This window comes from Alternaria triticimaculans (genome assembly GCF_023758025.1).
Source record: "Alternaria triticimaculans strain BMP 0046 chromosome Unknown scaffold_27, whole genome shotgun sequence".
NCBI classification, from domain to species: Eukaryota; Fungi; Ascomycota; class Dothideomycetes; order Pleosporales; family Pleosporaceae; genus Alternaria; species Alternaria triticimaculans.
Window position 1 is genome coordinate 68,537 of NW_026055984.1, and position 21,099 is coordinate 89,635.

General features: G+C 52.2%; 5 protein-coding genes across 5 annotated transcripts; 2 read left to right on the forward strand and 3 right to left on the reverse strand.

The window, feature by feature from the left end:
- Positions 1–1,388: 1,388 nt before the first annotated feature.
- On the forward strand, positions 1,389–3,023 carry J4E78_010101 (uncharacterized protein; the record flags this gene model as incomplete). The annotated part of the gene is made up of 2 exons (XM_049370682.1): positions 1,389–1,623; positions 1,672–3,023. 2 exons carry the CDS (start codon positions 1,389–1,391, stop codon positions 3,021–3,023), a joined length of 1,587 nt encoding a protein of 528 aa, XP_049217562.1.
- Positions 3,024–3,733: 710 nt separating this feature from the next.
- Positions 3,734–4,491, reverse strand: J4E78_010102 (uncharacterized protein; the record flags this gene model as incomplete). The annotated part of the gene is made up of 2 exons (XM_049370683.1): positions 3,734–3,829; positions 3,937–4,491. The coding sequence occupies 2 exons, from the start codon at positions 4,489–4,491 to the stop codon at positions 3,734–3,736; spliced, it is 651 nt and encodes a 216-aa protein (XP_049217563.1).
- A 6,480-nt stretch (positions 4,492–10,971) lies between these two features.
- On the reverse strand, positions 10,972–13,188 carry J4E78_010103 (uncharacterized protein; the record flags this gene model as incomplete). Its single annotated transcript, XM_049370684.1, has 1 exon — positions 10,972–13,188. The coding sequence occupies one exon, from the start codon at positions 13,186–13,188 to the stop codon at positions 10,972–10,974; it is 2,217 nt and encodes a 738-aa protein (XP_049217564.1).
- Positions 13,189–13,726: 538 nt separating this feature from the next.
- Positions 13,727–14,771, reverse strand: J4E78_010104 (uncharacterized protein; the record flags this gene model as incomplete). Its single annotated transcript, XM_049370685.1, has 3 exons — positions 13,727–14,313; positions 14,360–14,488; positions 14,534–14,771. The coding sequence occupies 3 exons, from the start codon at positions 14,769–14,771 to the stop codon at positions 13,727–13,729; spliced, it is 954 nt and encodes a 317-aa protein (XP_049217565.1).
- Positions 14,772–14,981: 210 nt separating this feature from the next.
- On the forward strand, positions 14,982–16,346 carry J4E78_010105 (uncharacterized protein; the record flags this gene model as incomplete). The annotated part of the gene is made up of 1 exon (XM_049370686.1): positions 14,982–16,346. One exon carries the CDS (start codon positions 14,982–14,984, stop codon positions 16,344–16,346), a length of 1,365 nt encoding a protein of 454 aa, XP_049217566.1.
- Between the last annotated feature and the right edge of the window lie 4,753 nt (positions 16,347–21,099).

Genomic DNA, 21,099 nt, shown 5'->3' on the forward strand with positions numbered 1-21,099 from the left:
CCCCTTCGGCCACATCAGCGTCCGCAATCCACACACAAACACCACTTTCTTCATCGCTTTGCAAATCGGGCCTGCGACCGTCTCCTCCCCCGCTGATATCGGCGAATACCACATCGCCGACGGCACGCCCTTACCCGGTACTACGGGTGGATATGCGGAACGCTATATCCACAGTGAGATAATGAAAAGATATCCGGATGTTCACGCGGTTGTGCATAGTCATTGTGAGGATGTGCTTCCGTATACTGTTCTAGATTATGCTGGTGATGGGAATGGGGATGGGGATGGGGATGGAGATGGAAAGGGGATGCGAGGGATGCAGCCTGTGTACCACATGGCTGGGTTTCTGGGTGGGGAGGTACCGAACTTTGATATTGGGGACGTGTATGAGGAGGGGGAGCCGAGGGATATGCTTGTTAATAGTGTGAGGTTGGGGAAAGGGCTGGCGGGGATGTTTGGGAGGAATGAGACGGGGGTTACAAGTCCTTTACATACGACGGTGCTGATGCGTGGGTAAGTATTCTCCTAGGCGATGAATGTATGGTGATTCATCTGCTGACGGTTTGTATTAATGTATAGGCATGGCTTTGTAACAGTTGGCGACGGGATAGAGCAAGTTACGGATTTCGCGTATTACGCGGCGAGTAATGCGAGAGTGCAGACGAAGGCGTTGTTGTTGGCGGGGGCTCAGGGCGGGAATGTGAAATATCTGAGTGGAGAAGAGAGAAAAGCGACGAATGAGATGAATCGCTGGATTGTTTTTAAGCCTTGGAGGCAGTGGGTGATGGAGGTGGAGAGAAGTGGGAGGTTTATTAATGTTTTGGGAACGCCGCCGCTTGAGGTGGAGTGATTGGCGGAAAGAGGGGTAGATATCTCTTTGGCGATGTGCAAGCTGAGTGAAGAACTCGATGCTTGAAGCTCGAGATCAAGCAATAGTTCCGAAACTGCATTTTGGCGTACTCGGATCGTGGGGTTGATGCCGATAGATCTGCATGACGCCATCTGCCAAGCCCCAACAGCTTCCGAGCGGAGAAAGGCGCCAGGCGTTCTTCCTCTCCGCCCTCTCGACTGCCGTTCGTCCCCACTCACGTCATGTTGAGGTTATACCGCGAAAGGAAGCTCGATGTTGTACCAAGACCTTAGCAGCTGAAAAGACGTTAAGATAGCTGCGAGGTATCGATGGATGTAGACATCCGCTCCTAATCCATGCCTGATAACGTGCTTATGCATACACATCACGACTTACCGGAATGGTGTCAAAGACTGAGGTATAAACATGCGCCGCCTATAGTTCTCCAAGCGATGTATTCCACAGTACACTTCGGATCATCTGCTCGGTCATTAACGTCCAACTCCAGAGGACGTCGACTGTGAACGCATCGATCGTCATGAGGGCCTCATACAAGACAGTCTTAACTGTACTTCCATTCTACGCCACTACTGCTATCGCAGATCGATATGCTAGCAACATACGACCGGTGATTGTTGATGCACCACAGGTGGCGGCCAACTTCCCCGACGTCGATGGCATTCAACTGTTGTCGCCTGCTTTCATAAATCCGGAGAACGTGCCAGCGACATTCGCGAACGGCACCTCCGGACCCACTCCACAGCATGATCTAGGTATGTTTCGAGCATCACGACATCTCCAAGCTTACTGACCCTGTGTAGAGAGCTTCGTGAAAGGCCTCACCCAGCGAAACGGATGGATCACCTACAATAACGACCTGAGATCCGAGGAAGATCGCGTGATACCGTACGTTACATTGACAAACGGCAAGAAAAGCAGTGAGAAACTACGTGTCTGGATTCAAGGAGGCCAACATGGGAACGAGCCTGCAGGCGACGAGGGCGTGCTTGCATTGCTTGGGAAGTTCGCGCAAGACTCTCAATGGAGTGCCAAGGTCCTTGAGAAAATCGACCTTACGATCATCCCGCGTTACAACGTCGATGGCGTCGAGTACCTACAGCGACAATTGGCTTCCAACTACGATCCCAACCGCGACCATGCAGTGCTCGAGCGACAGCAGACACGTGCCATCAGAAAGCTGCAGTCTGGATTCGACCCTCACATCTTCATCGATGACCACGAGTACACAGGCGGCAACTTGGTAGCGGAAAGGTACATTCGCGCGCAGGATCTTTTAGTGTCCGCCAACAAGAACCAGAACGTCAATCCCAGTATCCGAGCGTTGAACCAGGTATTTGTCGACGACATCTTCGCAGTCGCTGAGAGTAAGAACCTGCGTATCTTTCCATACTTCACCACCAGTGTCGCAAATGGCACGATAACGATCGAAGAGCCGGATGCGCTTGCTGCGGCGAATCACAAGGGTGCTGGAAGTTATCAGGCCCTGACCTTTCTCGTTGAAACGCGTGGCATTGCTATCGCGGATCAGCACTTCCAGCGACGTGTAGCTTCGCATGTTATCGTTCTGGAAACGATTCTCAATAAAGCAGTGGATGAGTTTGACGACGTATACAGCGCCATCGAATCCGGACGTAAAGCGTTCATCGACAGCAAAGACGAGATCGTAGTAACCTACAAACAGCGCATCACCAACAAGACAGTCCCTTTTATCGACGCATCAACCGGCTCACTCGTATCAGTACCCGTCCGTTCCCGAAACAGCGATCCCTCCATCGTCACCCTCTCGCGTCCCCGCCCAAAAGCCTACGTCTTCTCACGTGCCTGGGCTGATGTAGCCGAGCGTCTCCGCATCCTCGGTGTCACCGTCGACGTCTTGGAAGAAGACTTTGTCGGAACTGTCGAAGCGCTCGTAGTAACAAAGGCTGAACTTGCTGAAACGAAATTCGAAGGCATTGCCGGTACCACAGTCACGACTAACGCGACGCAGCGAGAAGTCACGATACCGGCTGGCGGCTTCTATGTTGACACCAAGCAAAAGAATGCCGGATATGCGTTTACGCTGTTGGAACCAGAGGGGGAGGCGAGTCAAGTGTATTACAACAAGATCCCACTGGAGGTTGGGGATGAATATCCCGTATTCAGGGTTCTGTAAGATCTCAGTACCGAAAACCCTGTAAGAAGAGTATACGACATCTTTCCCATCCCTTCCATTATTCAATGGGCGGATTCAGTCATCGTGTATCTCGTGTGTGTTGCGGGAGTTGGAAGAGTATACGAACAACCCATCTGCCGATGTTGCCCGACTTCTCCATCCAAAACGAACATGCATAACCCCTTCTTGAGCCCTACATTCCTCTCATCAACGGTACTAGGGCCCGGTATCATGCTTCTAGTGGTGTTCTAGCTGTCTCCAACCGAATCGAGTGTCGTGATGGGTGTCTGGGTGGCCTGATACCAAGGTTACCATGTATACCCTTGGTTCTTCTTGTTTTTAGGGCCGAAAAAACCAAAGTCTATTCCTCGCGATCGTGAGAGTAGGTGGGCCGGGGGTATACGAGGATGTATTGTACGGTAGTTGCTAGTGCTTACTGCTGTCAGGCGAAGTTTAACCGGCAAGAGTGCTTGTTTGTACTGTGCATTGAGCGTGCGCGGTAACGATCAGTCTTAGCAAAAATGATACTCTTGTGGGAGATAGATGACTAACACATTCACACTCACGCTGAAATTTTGTAATTCGCTTATGTTACCAATTCATTCTCATAGATATATATACATGAAAGTCATACCGATACCAACCAGTCACAAAACGGAACAAAACAAAGCCGAAATGTGATGCGCACGTAGCCATAGGCTACAAGTCATCTAAGCACTACCACCAAGCTGCTTAGTAACATACTGGGTACCCAAGTTCTGAGTAGGAGTATCCCTGGGGTACTGAAGATGCTGAGCATTGATACCCTGACCGTGTGTAGTATCACATACACCATCGCCCTATTCACTATTAGTAAACGCCTCATATCGTTCCCCTTCATACCAAAGCATGACGAGATAATGGATAGACTTACAAAGATGCACACATCCAGCGTCTTGCCCTGCCAGTTATCCGGAATGCCCCTGCTCAGCGCCGCAGACAGTCCGTTGACGTTCTTCGTCGTAGTACCACCGTTGTTGTCAACATTGCATGACAGTCCTGACTTGTGCGCCGGGTTACCAATGAGGAAAACACCCTTGACAGCATCGAAGTTCGCGCCAGTGAGCTGAGACATGGCGTTGACCGTCGCCTGAGCACCCTGACTGTATCCCTCGAGGATGAAGCACTCGCTCGGGTTCGTGCGTAGTGTAGACTGGACTTTGTTGACGATATCCGCGGTGCCGGCAGCGCTGTTCTGGCTGAAACCGGCGGCGTAGACGGTGTTGTAGATCTTGCCGCCGGAGACTGCGGACTGAATGTTGCGGTTCATGGTGCGGAAGCCGGAGGATTCGCCTTGGATCTCGCCGGTGCCGCGGGTGTTGATGATGGTGTAGGAGGAGCATGCGGCGCGGGTGGAGAGGTTGTCAACAGGGGCGGCGGCGGAGAGAGCGAGCAGCGAGGCTGCGGGGAGGATGGTGGAGAAACGCATGGTTGATGTGTGAAGATGGGTATGGATACGTGAGTGAATGTATGAAGTACGACAGTGAGAGAAGGTGAGCTGATGATCTTATCGTCAGGGTGGTGTCGATATTACAGCGGATCATCTCTGCCTTAAATATCCACCCTCCCCCCATAGACAACCCGTGTGTAATAGGAAAAAGCACCCTCTACTATCCCACAGATCCCACCTCACCTCGGCAGACATTCTTAGCGCGTTTCACTCGCCGATCCCCAGTCTGCACCTCTACACCGAATAGGACGGAACCTGCATCCGCTGCGGAGCACTAAGTCATAATCGTGGCCGTCTATCCCGTAGGCGCCTCGATCGACACATGGCCTAACGGCTGTCACCGTCTGGAGTGGGTAGAGATCTTCTCTACCTTCTCGATTTGGATGACTTCATGACCAGGAACGGGGATTGCGGGTGAGGTGTCGTAACGGATATTCGGTGTCTCTGTTCATGCATCGACGCCGTTGTGTCAAACGCATATGTCATATGTATCTTTGCTTCCAGGATACCGATGGCGAAAGGTGGCGCGGCGAGATCTTTCGAAACTCCTCAGTCCTGATAGTGGCTGAAGCGGCATGGAACATTCCATCCTATGCCGTCTACTCGAAACAGCCAGAAAGTGGGGGTAGAGTCTCAAAACCTCCAATGACATGGCAAAGCGCATTCCTCGTGCCTCGGGGTAGCGACTGCACCATGGTGGACACTGGACCACCCGGTGCGCCTCACAGTCTCTAGGCGCAGGTCCTGAATCGCTCATGCGGGTCCGCGGATTGCTGGCCTTACCACGTTCGGTAGACTTGCCTGCTGTTTGTGGTTTGGAGCCTGCCGCAAGGAGAGGCCCCAATGATTACTCCCTGCCGTCGATCGGCATCGAGCCTCGGCACGGCAATTGAACAAGGGAAGATGCAGCGTCGGTGGAGGTACCAAAAACGGATGGTGAGGATGTGGAAGTGAGGTCGGAAATTATCGAAAAAGCAAGCACCTGGCTCAATTCAGCGCGGGACAGGCAGGTCCGACAGCGGCTCGAATAGTTCGTCGAGAGAGCTACAATGCAAGTAGCGGACACTGACAGAAGACGTGCAGTGGTGGTGCCTTGGTGTGCCGAAACCAGGGCCGATCTTCCTACTCGCAGTATGGTACGGGTGATCGTTAGCGGGTCCCGCTGATCCGAGGAACGGCTCTAGCGCTGCGCTATGCCGGACGTGGCAGGCTAAGCTCCGAAAGCTTCGACTTCAGGATGGCATCTTGACCGAGATGTCGGCTGGATGTTGACCGAGGTGGCAGTAGGTGAGTGCCATTCAGAAGCGAAATGCGATGTGTGCCTGAGCGTTGAACTTTACCTCACCAGATCATTCCGGGGTGACCTCGCGGGAAGACGCAGCAACGTAAGCACCAGCTGATCGATCGTGGTTTTCACAGGAACTGCCGAAACGGCGAATTCAAACCTTGGATGGGAGCGACCGAACGGTGACATGGAAACTTTAAGTGACGTCTTTGCGCTAGACCATGTGTCAAAAGGTTACCTCAAAACGTCGCCACGTGTGACGCTAGTTCCACTTCTCTTCCTCGTCATTTTAGACTCCAGGTATTCCCGACTTATTTGCATCGCGACGACTCGTCTCGAGGATTTCGTGTCCGCGGAGTATCCCATCGATATCCTGATGTCACTCGATGGGACGGCACTTTGCACCGCCTTCACCTTCTCCAGTGTTCCATCACATAGTTGCAACTGGGTTTTGAGTGCGATGACAAGATTTTGAAGATGTAGAAGGAAAAACAGGTTATCGTACAGGGTATTAGTGTATACATGCGCTCTGGCGCAGACTACAAAGTTCGGAGCACATGTGCACCGTGACCATGGTCTTTGAGCGGAAGCAAGCAACCGACACGTAGGCGCCCATCCTTTCATATTATTTCAACATCCCCCAACGACTGGACACATGTTGTCGTCATGACGAGATTTTGGATTTGTTTCGACTACTTCTTCCCTTGCTGTAGTCTGCACGAGTATGAAGACGAACCATCAGTTTGCTCGCACGCGTTTTCGGAAGTCATAAGGTAAATCCAGAAGTGATTTTGAAGAGCAAGGCTTTTTGAGAGGTGTGAGGAGTAAAGTTTCCCACGCCACGGAGATGTTTTTATACACGTAAAACTAGCGCGATCCCCACCCGGGCAGTATAAAGTTTCCACGAGACGGTATATCGAACAACTCAAAAAGCCAGTACGCGTTACCAAACCTCCAAAAAGACAGTAGATCTGGGTGATGTTCTCTGCACTCTTCTCCACAGTCATAATTCAGCGCAGTGTCTTTTTCAAAGCTTCCGAACACCTACGCAGGTAATCACATTCATGTGTCCCTTCTCCATAAGGAATTCCGCTTTGTTTTTTGCTATGACAGAACGGGGAGGCCGACAAGCTCACGCCATGATTTTGTTGATCGCGTTTTTCAGATGCCCATTCCTCGAATGCTTGATAGTTTTGAGCGAGTGAAGCCCGTAACGTTTTTGTAGATAAATGAGAGCTTAGTCGTAGAAACTTGGGCTATATATGCGGCTGGAACGGAGGCTGACCGGCGCCCAACATGGTAAGCGAGGCATGCGTTTTTCATTCCCATTGGTGTGGTTCTCGGGTATTTTGGAAGAATAAAGTCCGGGACGTTTTGGAAGATGGATAGAAGCACAGTTGTAAGCATGCAGGCTTTATAAGCGAGGAGAACGAAGGAGGAGGGCGCACTGCATATAGCAGTCGATGTTGTCTTTAAATCCTCATAGTGACGATGGTCAAGTTTTTTTGAACCACCGGAAACCATCATATCGATGTAGAAGTGATACTTTGATGCCAGCCAGAAGGCAGGTTTGAGTCGCGAGTCGCACAGAGACCGGCAAGTGCACCGCATGACATCATCGAACATCTCTTTCGGTCTTCATGGGGGAGAACTGTTGAATGTTTGGAACCTTCACAGTCCAGTGTAGCGGGACCGGAAGGGAGACCTCGATGGTCGCTGGAAGGTGACTTTGTGTACGAGCTGACCGGGACCAGGCGGGAACACAGCATACTTGATTTCCATACCCGTTTTCGATGCTCATATCCAGCGCTGGACGCATTTTTGAAGAATCGGAAGCTGGGGTATAAGTGAAGGAATGAGACGTCAATAGTCGCCGCGAAGTAGGTTTTATATGCGCGCTGAACGCAGCCACACAGACGCACCATGTTTCGTTCCTAAGTCCTCTTTTCGATCTTCATCTAACGTTTGCATTGATGTTTTGAACAACAGAAGACTGGACCATGCTTTATGTTCTTGATAGTTTTGAGAATGAAGCTTTGAATGCGAGCCGAACGGAGACGCGCAGACACACTGCATAGGTTACTTGGGAAGGCGTTTAGGTCTCCATTCCACGAAGTCGAATAGGTTTTGATATGTTTGATGCCAGGATGTTGGTACAGAACAGACATAATCACAGTCGTCGAGATCTTGGAATACAAATTTTGATTGCGAGCCTCACGGAGACAGCCGAAAACGCCACATGGGGCAAGATAGTTGAGATTCTGATCTCATGTAGGTATTCGTTGGTAGTTTTGGATAACTCGAAGCTGGAGTGATGGTATAGGAAGGATACTTCGATAGCCACGCAAGGTGGAATTTATATGCGAAAGACAGTCAAACCAGACGAGCGCACATCCGGATGTTATCTCCGTTCTTGAGCTTCTCATTTGTGCATTGCCATGCATTTTCGGTAGACACCAGCGAAGGTGCCATCGAAGACGACGAATGCTAATTCTCGGAAGGCTGGTAGTGCTGCGTGCAAGCAGAAAAGGCGAGAGCGGAAGCACACAACATCGTTACCCCGTCTGCTATTTTCGTATCCCATCGCCAGGCTTCACTGTCATTTTAGAAAGATGCAGGCCGGGGCGTCAGGGCCAGGAGGAAAGCATTTTTATCAAAGAACGGTCATTTGGTATGCGTGCGGGAGGACGAGAGGCAGAATTCCATCACCACTGCGTGCGTCGATTTTTGGAACTCCATACAGACGCCTTCTGAGCATTTTGGTAAAAGAACCTGGAAGAATGGTGTAGGAGTGAGAGCCCAGTTGCGACAAAAGCGTGCTTTTATATGCGAGTGGAGAGAAAGCGGAGGCACAACATTTGCGAAACGCTTCCTTGTTTTAGGTCTCCATATAGTGCTTTTGAAGTGTTTTGGACTCATCCAAGCGCGCGAAATGATTTTGGAGCAATTTTCCGAAGATCGAAGGATAGGTAGGTCGTATGTGCGTGCAGGGAGGGAGCAGAGGCACGCAACATAGGAAGGTTCTCAAGTGTTTTTCTAATTCTCCATGAGTCGGAGGAATCGCCTTTTGAGAAAAGCCGGCCGGAAGAGGAGCATTGAAGTGTAAGAGTAGTCGCGACAGAAGAGGTGGCTTTCATATGCGTATGGAGAAAAGGCGCAGGCACACAGCATCTTTTCGGTCTCTGTGTTTTTTGAATGTCCATACTGAGTACTTCCATTGTTTTAGGCCGAAGGAGGCCGAAGTAGGCCGGAGTATTGGTGTTGGAGTGGAAGTCTAGTCATGAAAATGTATCAGGGACTTTTGTGTAAACAGTGAGAGGAGGCGCAAGCACTCAACATGCACTGATTGTTTCCCATTTTTTGGTTTCCATGGAAAGGCGTGGTACGCCTTTTGATAAACCCAACTCAGACGGTTGGTGTAAGAGTGAAGCTCTTATTCTTCAAAAAGAGGTGACTTTAAATGCGACTGAGCCGGAGACGGGAAGTTCTCAACATATCCTTGATGTCGTGAAACTTTTCGAGCTCTCATCATGAACTCGATAAATCGTTTTTTGGTAAAGCACGGAAATGAATGCTGGTAAGGAAGTAAGACTCTAGCCGTCAGAAGGCAAGTTTATATAAGCCGAGAGATGTTACGGACAGGCGCACGACATATTAACGTTAAGCTTCAATTTCCGACTCCGATCATGGGTATCCGAATGCAGTGTTCTTAACAAGCGAAGACCGCGAGATCGCACATAACGATTTGACTTCTAGTCTTTGGCTCGAATGCTGTCTGAACGCTGAGGAGCGAGAGGCAGACGCACAACATGGCGCACTGTCATTTTGTGTTTTGAACTTCCATGAAACCCGTTGGTGTGGGGTTTGGCAAGTAGAGACTACAAAATTGGAGAGAAGGCAGACATAGCGTCTTTCTGATCGGCCTTATAGTTGAGTTGAATGGGAACGCGCGCAGGCGCGACATCTAATTCTCGAACACCGATTTTTCGTCTCCATAAGGGATTCTTGTGTTGATTTTAGAGTAGCGAAGATTTCGAAAGGCATGGACAAGTCCCGGTTTACTTTTCGAAGGAAGTTTTGTAGTGAAAAGGCGGAAGGAAGGCGACGCCATGTATTGATGTTGCATACGTTTAGATCTCCATGCCTGGAAGTAGTGTTCTTTTTGAAGTAATAACGGCGGAATGTAGATGTAAGAAGCTACACTCCAGCCGTGAGAAGAAGTGGTTATATACCAGCAGGAAGAGGAGGCAGCGGCGCCATGGGGCATGTCCACTTCGATTTCGATCTCCATCGATTCATTTCGTTGGCTTTTGAAACAGCGAAGACAGGCATGCGAGCTCGTAGTTGATGTTTAGAGAAAAGGCGGAAGGACAGTCTCATGGCTGAAATGCCTGGACTTTTTGAGACTTTCCATTTCGCAGTTCTCTGCCCGTTTTGGAAAAGCGAAGACCTGGATGTTGATGTAGATGTCAACGTCCAGCGACCGGAAAGAGGTTATTATATCGCAACTCCAACTCCGCCGCTCATACAAGTCTGAACTGCGTGATTTTGAAGAAAACGTCGTACTGCAGTAATGCGTGGGAGGGTTGGCACGGCACCATGAGGAAGGTCCTCAGGTGTTTTGGAGAGACTCAGGAGAAGCGAGGGAAGAACATTCATGTTTTCAGTTGCACTTTTGGACAGCGCCATGGGATTCGAAACCCATGTGTTTGGAAAAGAGAACCTGGAAGTGTGGATATAGAAAGAAAGGAAGAGCGAGAGTGCGCGAGATATTTATACGCCGCCGCCGGCCCATATCACGACCCCTCCACTCCCAGCTCGTCTCATCCCAACAGCCTCGCACACCGCAGCACACCCTCCACTTCCACGACAATAAGACGATGCAGTATCTAGAATGAAGTAGTCATTAAACCATACTAACTCGCAATTCCTTGCATATACCCAAGCCTCTCGTGACAAGACCGGCAAAGAAGATGAAAGTCGCTATCCTGCGTAATAAATGCGAGATAAATCGCCCCATTTTCCATGACTCAAAACGCCCAAAAGCGACAAGATACGCTGTGTCGATCGAAAAGGAATGGGGGTATATATCCAATGCCTTTTATCCAAGCTTTTTCTTCATCCTTTCAACACAAAGCCACAATTGGCTATCCTTTATGAAGCCGAGAGTGCTGTCATGACGCAACGACCTCAACCCACCCCTCCCTATTCCTCTCGACCTTACTCCCATCCTCACCAGCCGTCAATTCCTTGGCCAACCCATCTTTCGCGCCTCTCCGCCTGGCCCTGTCCCTCACACTCCTTTCATCCTTCTCGCACTCCTTGATCGCCTCTACGACCTCCAGCTCTTCGAAGCGCGCATCCTGGAGGTTGAGCTTCTGCCACTGAGGATGTTTCTGGCAACGCTTCTTCAGACACGCTGTTTCCTTGTCATCGACGTCAATGTCCATTGCGTCGGTGCCGTTGGTCGCGGGCGTGGGCGTAGAGGAGATCTGTTCGGGCGTGGGAGTGAGGGTGGAGTGGTGGAAGGCAGCGCGCCCGTGTTTGCTATTGCGCCAGAGGAGGAATTCGGCGTCGGACCAGGATAGGCGCGAGTCGTAGCCGCAGAAGTCCTTGGCTTTGACTTTCTCGCGGTCGGCGAGGCGGACGGCTTGCTCTTTTGCCATGCTGACGAACTTCTCGCGGTCTTTTAGGACTTCGAGGCGGTCTTTTAGTTGGGTCTTCTCTTTGTGGAGGGCGGTTAGGCGTTCGATCTCGCCGGCGGTGAGGGCCAGATCTTCGCCGTTTGAGGGGAAGGTTGCGCGGGATGGGGAGGCGGTTTGTGGGGGTGTGAGGACGCCGGTTCCGAGGTTCTTGAAGGCTTGGATGTTGGGCGATGCGTCAACGAGGGCTTTGAGGTCCTTGGCTCGTAGTGTGCCTCCGAGTGGTGTCGGCTCTTCTTCCTCTGCGCCTTCAGTCTCCGCAGGCTTCTTCTTCTTCTTGGACTTTTCCTTTGTCCCGTTGGCGCCCTTGGCACCTGCCGTCCTTGATAGTTGCTCCTGCATGAAGAGAACTCCGCAGTCGTCGGAACAGTACTTGCTCTCCCTGCCGTGGTTGAGCCGCGCAGGTTTCCGACAGCCGTCCCGCCTGCACATTGGCTTCCATGTTGTGTTGCCCTTGCCGTTTTCCTCGCACTGCGGACATATGAACTTGTCGACCAGTTCCTCGTCCACCTGTCGCATGTTCACGCAGTCGCCGTGGAACCAGTCGTCGCATCCGCCATCGCATCCAATCATCCACTTGTGGTTGTCGGGCTTCTTGCATATGCAGTAGAGGTTGTGGTCTTCAGATGATTCGCCGTCGTCGTCGGTAGCGTGTTCGTGACCTGGGGCGGGCGAGGATCCAGGGACGGGAGTGCCGGCGTGCGAGCCTTTCTTCATCGCCCTGCTGCCCGCCGACTTGGGTATCCGCGAGGTAGGCGTGACGGAGCGCGCGCCATCTTCCGTCTCGACCTTGCGCTTCTTACTCGGCTTGGACGTCTTCGCGGTGCCCTTCTTCTTGATGGCAGAAGCGGACGATGGCGCCGGTCGCTTTTTGGTCGGGGCGGGTGCTGGCTTGGACTCGACTGGTGATGGGGCGCTCTCTGCCGCGCTCTGGTTCCGTCTCCGCAGTCCAAGGTCGCTCTGCTTGGCAATCTCGAGCGCCTTGAGTGTGTCGGCGTCCATGTTCTCGCCCGTCACAGAGCTTTGTCGCTCGGTCTGGGAGGCGGTAATTGCAGGAGTGTGTTCGCGCGGTGTGCCAGAGGGCTCGTCCTTGATAAAAGGCTGAGGCGAAGGCACGGTGGCGTTTCCATTGTGTGAATCAGGCTGGAGGGTGCCCGCTGCGGGCTCTCGGATCTGGGAGGTGGTGGGCTCGTCGCGCGTGAATGCAGGTTCGCGGTTCTGCGTGCTGTCTCGTTCGCCGTCGTCCGATGCGACTACCTGCGACACGTCCTGGCCAATGGGGGCGTCCTGAGTCTGCTCTTGCAAGGCCGAGGACAAATTTTGTATTGGCGCGAGCACTGGGGCGGGCGAAGTCCTCGACAGCAGCGACTGGCGGCGCTTCTGCTCCTCGGGCGAATTGGAGCCATGGTGATAGTGCTCGAGGGTCGGCGAGTGCACCTGGGGCTCGTCGAGGGGTGGCGAGGGCTCGACGGGCGCGTGGTGGGAGCCGAAGCTGCTGGTGCGTCGCGGCGCGTGGGACGAGGCCGTGGGCGAGGGCAGCTCGCGCGTCGGGGCGGGCACGAACTGCTGGCCGCTGCCCAGCGTCGCCAGCGTCGTCAGGGCATCGGCAGCGTCTTCGGTCGTCGTCGTGGCAGACGGGCGGCGCTGCAGGCCGGCGTCGGGGTTGAGGAGGGAGTCGATGCTGCTCATGGTGGCTGGCGGTCTGTCTAAGCGGGCATGTCGGGGCGGGGATGGAGGGATGGAGGGATGGAGGGATGGAGGGATGGAGGGAATGTCGAGGACACAAGAGCGAGTAGATTCGAGGCGAGCGAGAGGAGAAAGGGCGGGTGGTGTGGAAAATAGAGCCGTTTCAATCAGCTTGGCGCGCAGAAGCGCTTGAGGGGCGGGCGAAGCTGCGTGAGCCTTGACAGCATGCAGGCATTGCTCGACCGCCTGCTACCACTGCGCCTGCCACCTATTACCGCACACCTACCAGCGCGACGTCCCTCGTGACGCTGACAAATGGCAAGCCACTACATGTGCCACAATATCGCCTTCCTCGCCGCGGGTCTTCGTGTCTTTGTTGTGACGGCTGCCCGCAGCTCTTTGGCGCTTGCCGCCGATGATGCAACTCGACAACTGGGTCCCTTGAGGGGAGCTCCGAGCTAGCATCACTCAACATGACGTTGGTCTCCCAGTAAAGACCATTAACATAACTACATAGGGTATCATAATATCATCCACCAGACTATTCATCGTCGTCGTTCCTCGGCCGCCCGCGTTTGCGCCCTGCCGCCTGCGATGCACCTTGAGTCGCCTCGACCGGCGCACTGTCACTGAGGGCGTCCGCCACCTGCAGCGTCCTCTGCAACTTCTTTTCCAGCTCCTCGACATCTTCGCTCTCCCCAAACATCATCCGTATAAACTGCGCGACGCCCTCCCGTCCAACCTCGACCTTGCCGCGAGGTCCGACAATGTAGTCTACTGTCTCCTCGCCCCCGGCAGGCGTCTCCCTGATCTTGACAATATACCCGTCTTTGGCCATAATCGCAAGCGTCTTGTCTTTGGTACCAACAGGCGTCGTCTGGTCTGCGTTCATGCGCCTGAGAGCGCGGTCTAGCTTGCCTTCTGGGATTATACCGCCGGATATAACGATGAGGGCGATGGCCATGGTGTACAGTCCGACATAAGAGTCATCTCGGTTTATCTCGTCTGAGTCGGCTGCTAATGGTCGCGAGGGACCGATGACCTCCGGTATGCGGTACTGCTCAGGTAGGATAGTCTGCAGGACCCATATGCCGGTCGACTTGCTGTGGGATTCCGAGCCGGCGGCAGCTAGAGATGTTAGATCAAGAAGATCACAGTGAGACAGGATACATACCGCGCTTCTGTCGCAGCGTCACCTTGTCCGCTTTGGGCAGCTCGACGAACTGCATCCCAAAGACGTCCATGAGCTGGCTGTTGGCTTGCGAGAAGACGTCCTTGAACAGGCGAGTATAGGAGCCCAGGACTGCATCGGTTAGTCTCAAGTCATGTAGAACTCTAATGCACCCACCTTTCTCGTTGATGTCTGCGCGCTTGATTGGCTTCCGTGAATGCTCACAGGACAAGGCATACCGCACCAGGCCCTTTGCTAGTTGATCAACGCTGCCGCTGCCCTGCGCCTCTCTAATAGCGTCCTCCATATCAATGTCCTCATCTTCGGGGGTGTCATCTCGCCTCCGTTGCTGTGTCTGTATCGGGACAGGTGAGGATTGCTGGGTTACCGCCTGTCGTGATCTTCGCGGAGGCATGGTGTCGTGGTAAGGGACTGAGGCGTGGGGTAGACTCAATCTATCACAGAATTACCGCGTAGGGCTGACGCGACGCGCCTCGGTGAAAGCCGCGCTAGAGTGCTCGCTTCCGGGCCGGCGACGACATCATCGAGGCCTGGTCCGAGCTGCTCCTCCGCATTGCAAGTCTCAATCCGCCCATCGTGACTTACCCCAATCAATGCAGCCGCCATGAATTCCATACGATTCGCCGCGCGACGGCCCGTATTCCGCTGCCTCAACATTCCTGCGCCGCTCCGCTCCAAGCCCCAATTCCGCCAGGGCTCGCGCTCCAGCAGAGCAGACTTCGAGGCCATCCTCAAGCAAGGCGCCCGTCCCAAGGTCCCTCGCCCAGATGAAGACTTCGTCTCTGTACACCGCGCCGAGGCCATGCGCCGTGCGCAGTTGATCAAGAGGCGGAATTGGCTCGCTCTCGGTGCTGCGCTCTCCATGATAGCCCCCATCTTCCTCGTCCGGTTATGGGATGTGCCGCCGCCCGGAGAGAAGGATGAGAAGCCAAGTCGCGGCATATTCGACATGATCATGGGCCCGCCCACGAAGTGCGATGCACCGCGCAAGGCAGCAGAAGAGTTCCAGGGCAAGAAGGTCGTCATCGCAGCCGGCGACAAGGTGATTGCTACGACTGGCGACACCGACAACCCCCAAGCCTCCGACCCCGATGCCATCGAGCTCGTCGAGACAGGCACCTCCTACGTCCCCTACTTCCCGCGCACCATCCGCCTCCCTACCGACACCGCCGGCCCCGAAGCCATCACCAGCGACGCAGAATACACACTCCTCGGTCTGGGCATCCGGAAAGTCTCCTTCCTGCGCGTCCAAGTCTACGTCGTAGGCCTGTACGTCAAGACCGCCCACCTATCCACCCTCCAGAACCACCTCATCAACACCGTAAACCCCACCGCCTCGGCCCTCATCCCCAACGAGAAGAAAGACCTCCGCGAAGCCCTCCTCGACCCAGAGAAGAGCAACAAGATCTGGGAGTCGATACTCGCCAAAGACGGCACCGCAGGCGTCGACATGGCCTTCCGCGTCGTCCCCTGCCGCGGCACAGATTTCAAGCACCTGCAAGACGGCTGGATGCGCGGCATCGCCTCGCGCACCGACGAAGTCCGCCGCAAGCAGGCCGAGCTCCTCCGCCAACAAGCCGCAGAAAATAAATCCATAGCCCTACCTAAGCCTGTCGAAGAAGGCGAGTTCCAAGACGAATCTTTTGGTGTCGCTATGAAAGAGTTCAGGAACTTGTTCCAGGGCAAGGGGAAGGCGCCGAAGGGCTCTGTTATAATTTTAACGAGAGATAAGAGCGGTAGTCTGGGTGCGCTGTACCAGCCGCTTGTGCAGAAGGGGGATAAGCAGGAGACGATGGGGAAGAGCAGTTGGTTGGGTGAGGTTAAGGATGAGAGGGTGGGGAGGCTGGTTTGGTTGTTGTATCTGGGTGGGCAGAATGTTAGTAGTGAGCCGGCAAGGAAGAGTATTGTGGATGGGTGTATTGATATTGTTGAGAGGCCGGTTGGGACGCTGGAGACTATGGTTCATTAGTGGGGTGCGAATGAAATGGATTTGGGTTGCGTGGGTGCGGATTGGACGCTTCGCGCATGTGACCATGGGACGAATTTCTCCGTCTCGTCTTTCTGAGGCGTATATAAACCTCGCTCTGCTGGCCTCTTCTCTTTTTTCTTTACACTACTCCTCGATTTCGAATGTCCAAAAGTCCCTATCGATGACGATATGGCTTGTCCGTTCCACTCTCTTTTTCAAAAATCACCCTGTCCCGTGGTCATGTCTTCCCCGGTTCCTCTTCCGCCCACTACTACCCTACTATGTCGTCTGTCCACCAAAACCACAAGAAAAAAGTCGCATGACTGCTCCGTCGAGAACTTCTTCCAAAACAACACTATCGGATACTTTATGTGTCCGCCGTCCTCCCCACCTCTCCGCCAACTACGACAACGACTCCAATACTACTTTCGAAATACCAAAACAAACAGAGGAGTACGACATGTTGCGCTCGTCGAGCACTTCTTCCAAAATTCGCAAACAAAGAACTGATGACTGGTTCTCTTCCTGCCTCGCGTCGACGACCCGGAATACCAAAACAAATTTGGAAGGACTCAATGGTGTGCTCGTCGAGCACTTCACAAAAATGCTAGAGAATGACGACATGACTGGCGTTCTTCTCGCTTCTTCGCTGGCTCGAGAAATTTTCAAAAAGATAAGATAAGGATGTGGATGGTGCGGTTGGCGAGCAGCTCTTCCAAAAACAACAGTCGAAGCGATGAATGTCTTCCGCCCTTACTGCCTCTTCGACTATCTCTCGGAATATCAAAAATATACCTGCGCTTGACGTATGGAGCGTTGGTCGAGCACTTCTTCTAAAAACATTCTGCGCCTGCTACTATGACTGGCGTTCTTCCCGCCTCTTCGACTGTCACTTGGAATACCAAAACCTGTCTAAAGCTGTGGCATGACTTGCTCGTCGACCGCCCCTTAAAAACCATCAGCGGACATGTAAATGGCTTCCGCCCTGTCTCGGCTCTTCGACAACTACTCGGAACATCTAAGATATCTAAAAAGCACACCAACTACCGAATGGCTCTTCCACTGATCATCTTTCTACTTAAAAGAGCCGGTCGCAACCAGCATGGCTGCTGTTCTCCTCTGGCTGGCGACTCAAAATAGAGAAAGCGAACTGGAAATGTCTGCTTCTCGAATTCCAACCACTTATCTTCCATGTCTGTCGCCCCTCCCTCGACTTCCGGCCTTATCGAAACGAACCGTTAAAGAACACATGGCTGGCTCGTCCGTCGAGCACCCTACTACAAAGCATACGATGAAAACACTTATGTCTTCTGCTCTTCCCGCCTCTTCTCTATTACTCAAGAATACCAGAGCTTCGGGTGATATTTCTTCTGAAAAACCAGTACGAGACGGACTATGACTGCTGCTCCTCCTTTGCGTTCTGGATTTATCGAAAGCCTCAGAAACGTCTTTCATGGCTGGCCTCCCGCTTCCCAAAATGCCATCGCTCATGTCCATGGCTCTGGGGCTGGGTGTCTCCGCCTACCACCAAAAAACCACACTGCCGCCTATGATGTCTCCTCTGGGTTCTCTTTATTGAAACAGCATGACGGTCACTCCTTCTTCTTCCTCCGCTATCATCCAAAAGGTGTGAGCACCGGAGTATGGCTGGCTTCGCTTTTCTAAAAATACTACCGATAATGGATATATGGTTTTGAGACTGAGATTCTCCGCAAACTACTCAAAAACGCACGAAACGAAGGCATGTCTCCCTCGGCACTCCTCCGCGCTTATCTTACATCTCTGCCTCCCAGTTCTTGATACGGGATACCACGCCATGGAAAGCATCAGAAAACGCATTAATGGCTGGCTTCGCCCTTCTCGAAAGCTATAGCTATAGCACTGTATGGTTCTCGGCCTGAGTATCACCGCGAACAACTCAAAGAAACCACGCTCTCGGCCATGGCTCCTCCCACAAATCAGAAGACAGACCACTTATGTCTGCTTCTCCGTCGAAGAAAAACTATGTCTTCAAAACAGGAAAATATTCGAACCATTGCTGGCTTTGTACGCCTCAAATCAAGATTACGTATGACACAGATTCCGCCTCTGGAATACCCGCCCGGACAGGATCATGAAAACTCGAAACGCAAGCGCGGATGTTTGGAAAGCGGGTATAAAAGCCTCACGTCGTCGCGGGTTTCTTCCTTCCTTCAACACACACCTCCAGGGTGTTTTACCAAAATATACAACATCGTGGGCGATGTTTGCTCCGGCGAGACGTTTTCCAAAACAGATGTTGAAGCTCTATCATGTCTTTGTCTGAGAGACGGCGCCTTCTATCAAAAACTCGCCCGTTCCGGAACATGTTCCAAAGCCCACTTGTAGCGGCAGGATGAGCATAGCCAAAGTGACGGGTATGAAAGTCTCACGTTACTGCCTCTGCTTTCCTCCTTCAACACACACATTTCTTGGTGGTTTACCAAAACAGATGAATCGCAATCTCATGTCTGCGTCCGCGAGCGTTTTCCAAAATAACACCCCAGACACGCCATGTCTTTGCTCGCGAGACGGCGCCTTTTGCCCAAAAACACTAGAAGACTTGTCATGTTTAAAAGAACCCCGATCAAGTACCGCATGAGCAAGCTGAAAGAAGCGGGTATAAATACCTTACCTCGTTGCCTCTGCCTCCTTCCATCAACCTACATCTTTCCGGGTGTTTTACCAAAAACCTTGATCGGAGCATGCTATGTCTGCGCCGGCGCGGTGTTTCGAAACTGGAGTTGAAGATGACCATGTCTTCCTTTGAGGGGTCAGTTCTTCTATCTAAAACGCTAAGCAAGTACGGAATGATCAAAAATCGAGCGGTGCAAGTCGATGAGTCTGGTCTGCTGCGGACTTGTCAGTACAACAAAATCTTGCTCTCAAAAAACGACATACGCAAAGAACATGGCGGGAGAGAACGTGGTGTTTGCTACATACCGAAACGACAGGAACTGCTTTCTATGGTCTGCCTGTCTCCGGCGCTGAGCTGTGCGAGGGGTGTATAAAAGCTGTTCTTCTGTCGGCTTCTTCCTTCTTTTCTTATCTACACTCCTTGTGAGTTTTTCCAAAACGTTTCCGGTCTATCCACATGTTGGCTGCTCTCTTCTTCTTCCTCCAAAAACAGTTTGGCGAACACGCCATGATCTGGCCGTCTCTGCTCGGCTTTCCAAATCATCTATACAAGCTCTTCATGCGCTGGCTTCCTGCGTCTTTCCTCTTCCACATTCGCTCTGAGCTTTTCCAAAACACGCACAACGAAGTTCAGGGGCTGTTGCCTCCTCTCTTCCTCCAAAAAGCACCTTCCATCGACCCATGAGACCTGCGTGTCTCCGCTGCGCTATCTACGAGGTGTATAAAAGGCCCTCACCTACAGGCTCCATTCTTCTTTCTTCATCTGCACTCCTTGTGAGCTTCTTCTGAAAGATATTGAAAATGTGGCATGAACTGTCTCCTCCTGCTTCTCTCAAAAGACAGATTTGAGGATGACATGTTCCGTCTCCTCTCCTCGGTGTTCAAAACATATATCCTAAGGTCGCATGGCTCGTGCTTTTGAGTCAGAAACAAAGCTGCTACACTAGAATGATTTGGACTTCGCCGCCAACTCACTCTACCAACATAACCACCCTTCTACCTAATGAGAAGATAAGACCAACGCCTTTCTAAAATGAACGCCGCTACTTCCTATAGAGATCTTCTAAAAGTAAGGTGGATAGTTGGGATGAGAAGCGCTCTCCAATCTGCCTCCATTCTCAACCCCGCTGCCTTGACATCGACATATAAAACACATTCGCGCCTCATCCATGTTCCTCCCCTGCAACTTCTCGCGACTGGGATAATACCAAAACTTGATCGTTAGATGCCCATGGTCTTCGCTGAGATGGCGTTTATACCAAAACAAAACCAAGAACTACTTGATGCTCGGAGAATCTTTCGCTCTCCTGGTTTTCTGATTCTTTACCTTCTCTCGCTTCGAGAAACACCAGAAAGATAAAGTTGATACCTCTATGTGTTTGCCTGTGCTGAGCTGGAATCTCACTTGGGCAAGAACAAACTAGTCCACAATTGTCGTCATGCTGCTGGCGTCTTCTCTTCTGTTTCTTCCATCCTTCCACAGTCTCTCTCCATCCAGCGAATATCAAAACGTTCTAGATAACGTTTCATGTCTCCTCCGGTTGGATCTCGGGACCAGTTCCACGGACTACAAAGACGTCATCCAACTCTCCATGAGTCTGGAAGTGCGATCTTCTACAGCTCTCATGATGATTCTGCCTCGATTACCTTGCCAGACGCCAAAAGAAAATCTTCACAACTATATGCGCGTATCTGCCTGAGCCGGGATACAAAAGGAAACCACCGCGTCGTCTACAATATGCCGCTGAACACCCTGGGATCTCGCCTTCATCTTCCTGTACCTTCCTCGGCTGCTTAAACTACCAAAACTTTAGGATAACCGCTGAATGTCTTCTGCCTGTTGGAATGAACTTTACCTCAAAAAGCCTCATGTAAGACTTACATGATCCTGGTCTCTCGAAGTCCCTGCAGCACTCGACTTCTTACCATCTACTACAAAATTACCTTCCTTCGAATAACAAAACCGAGAAACTTCTGGAAGAAACGCATGGCTGAGTCTGGCTGTGCCGAGCTCTCGGGCCAATACCAAAAGCTCTCACAAGCATAGCGATGAGTCTGAGAGCCCGCGATCCCCGTTCCTTCACTGCATCTCCAGAGT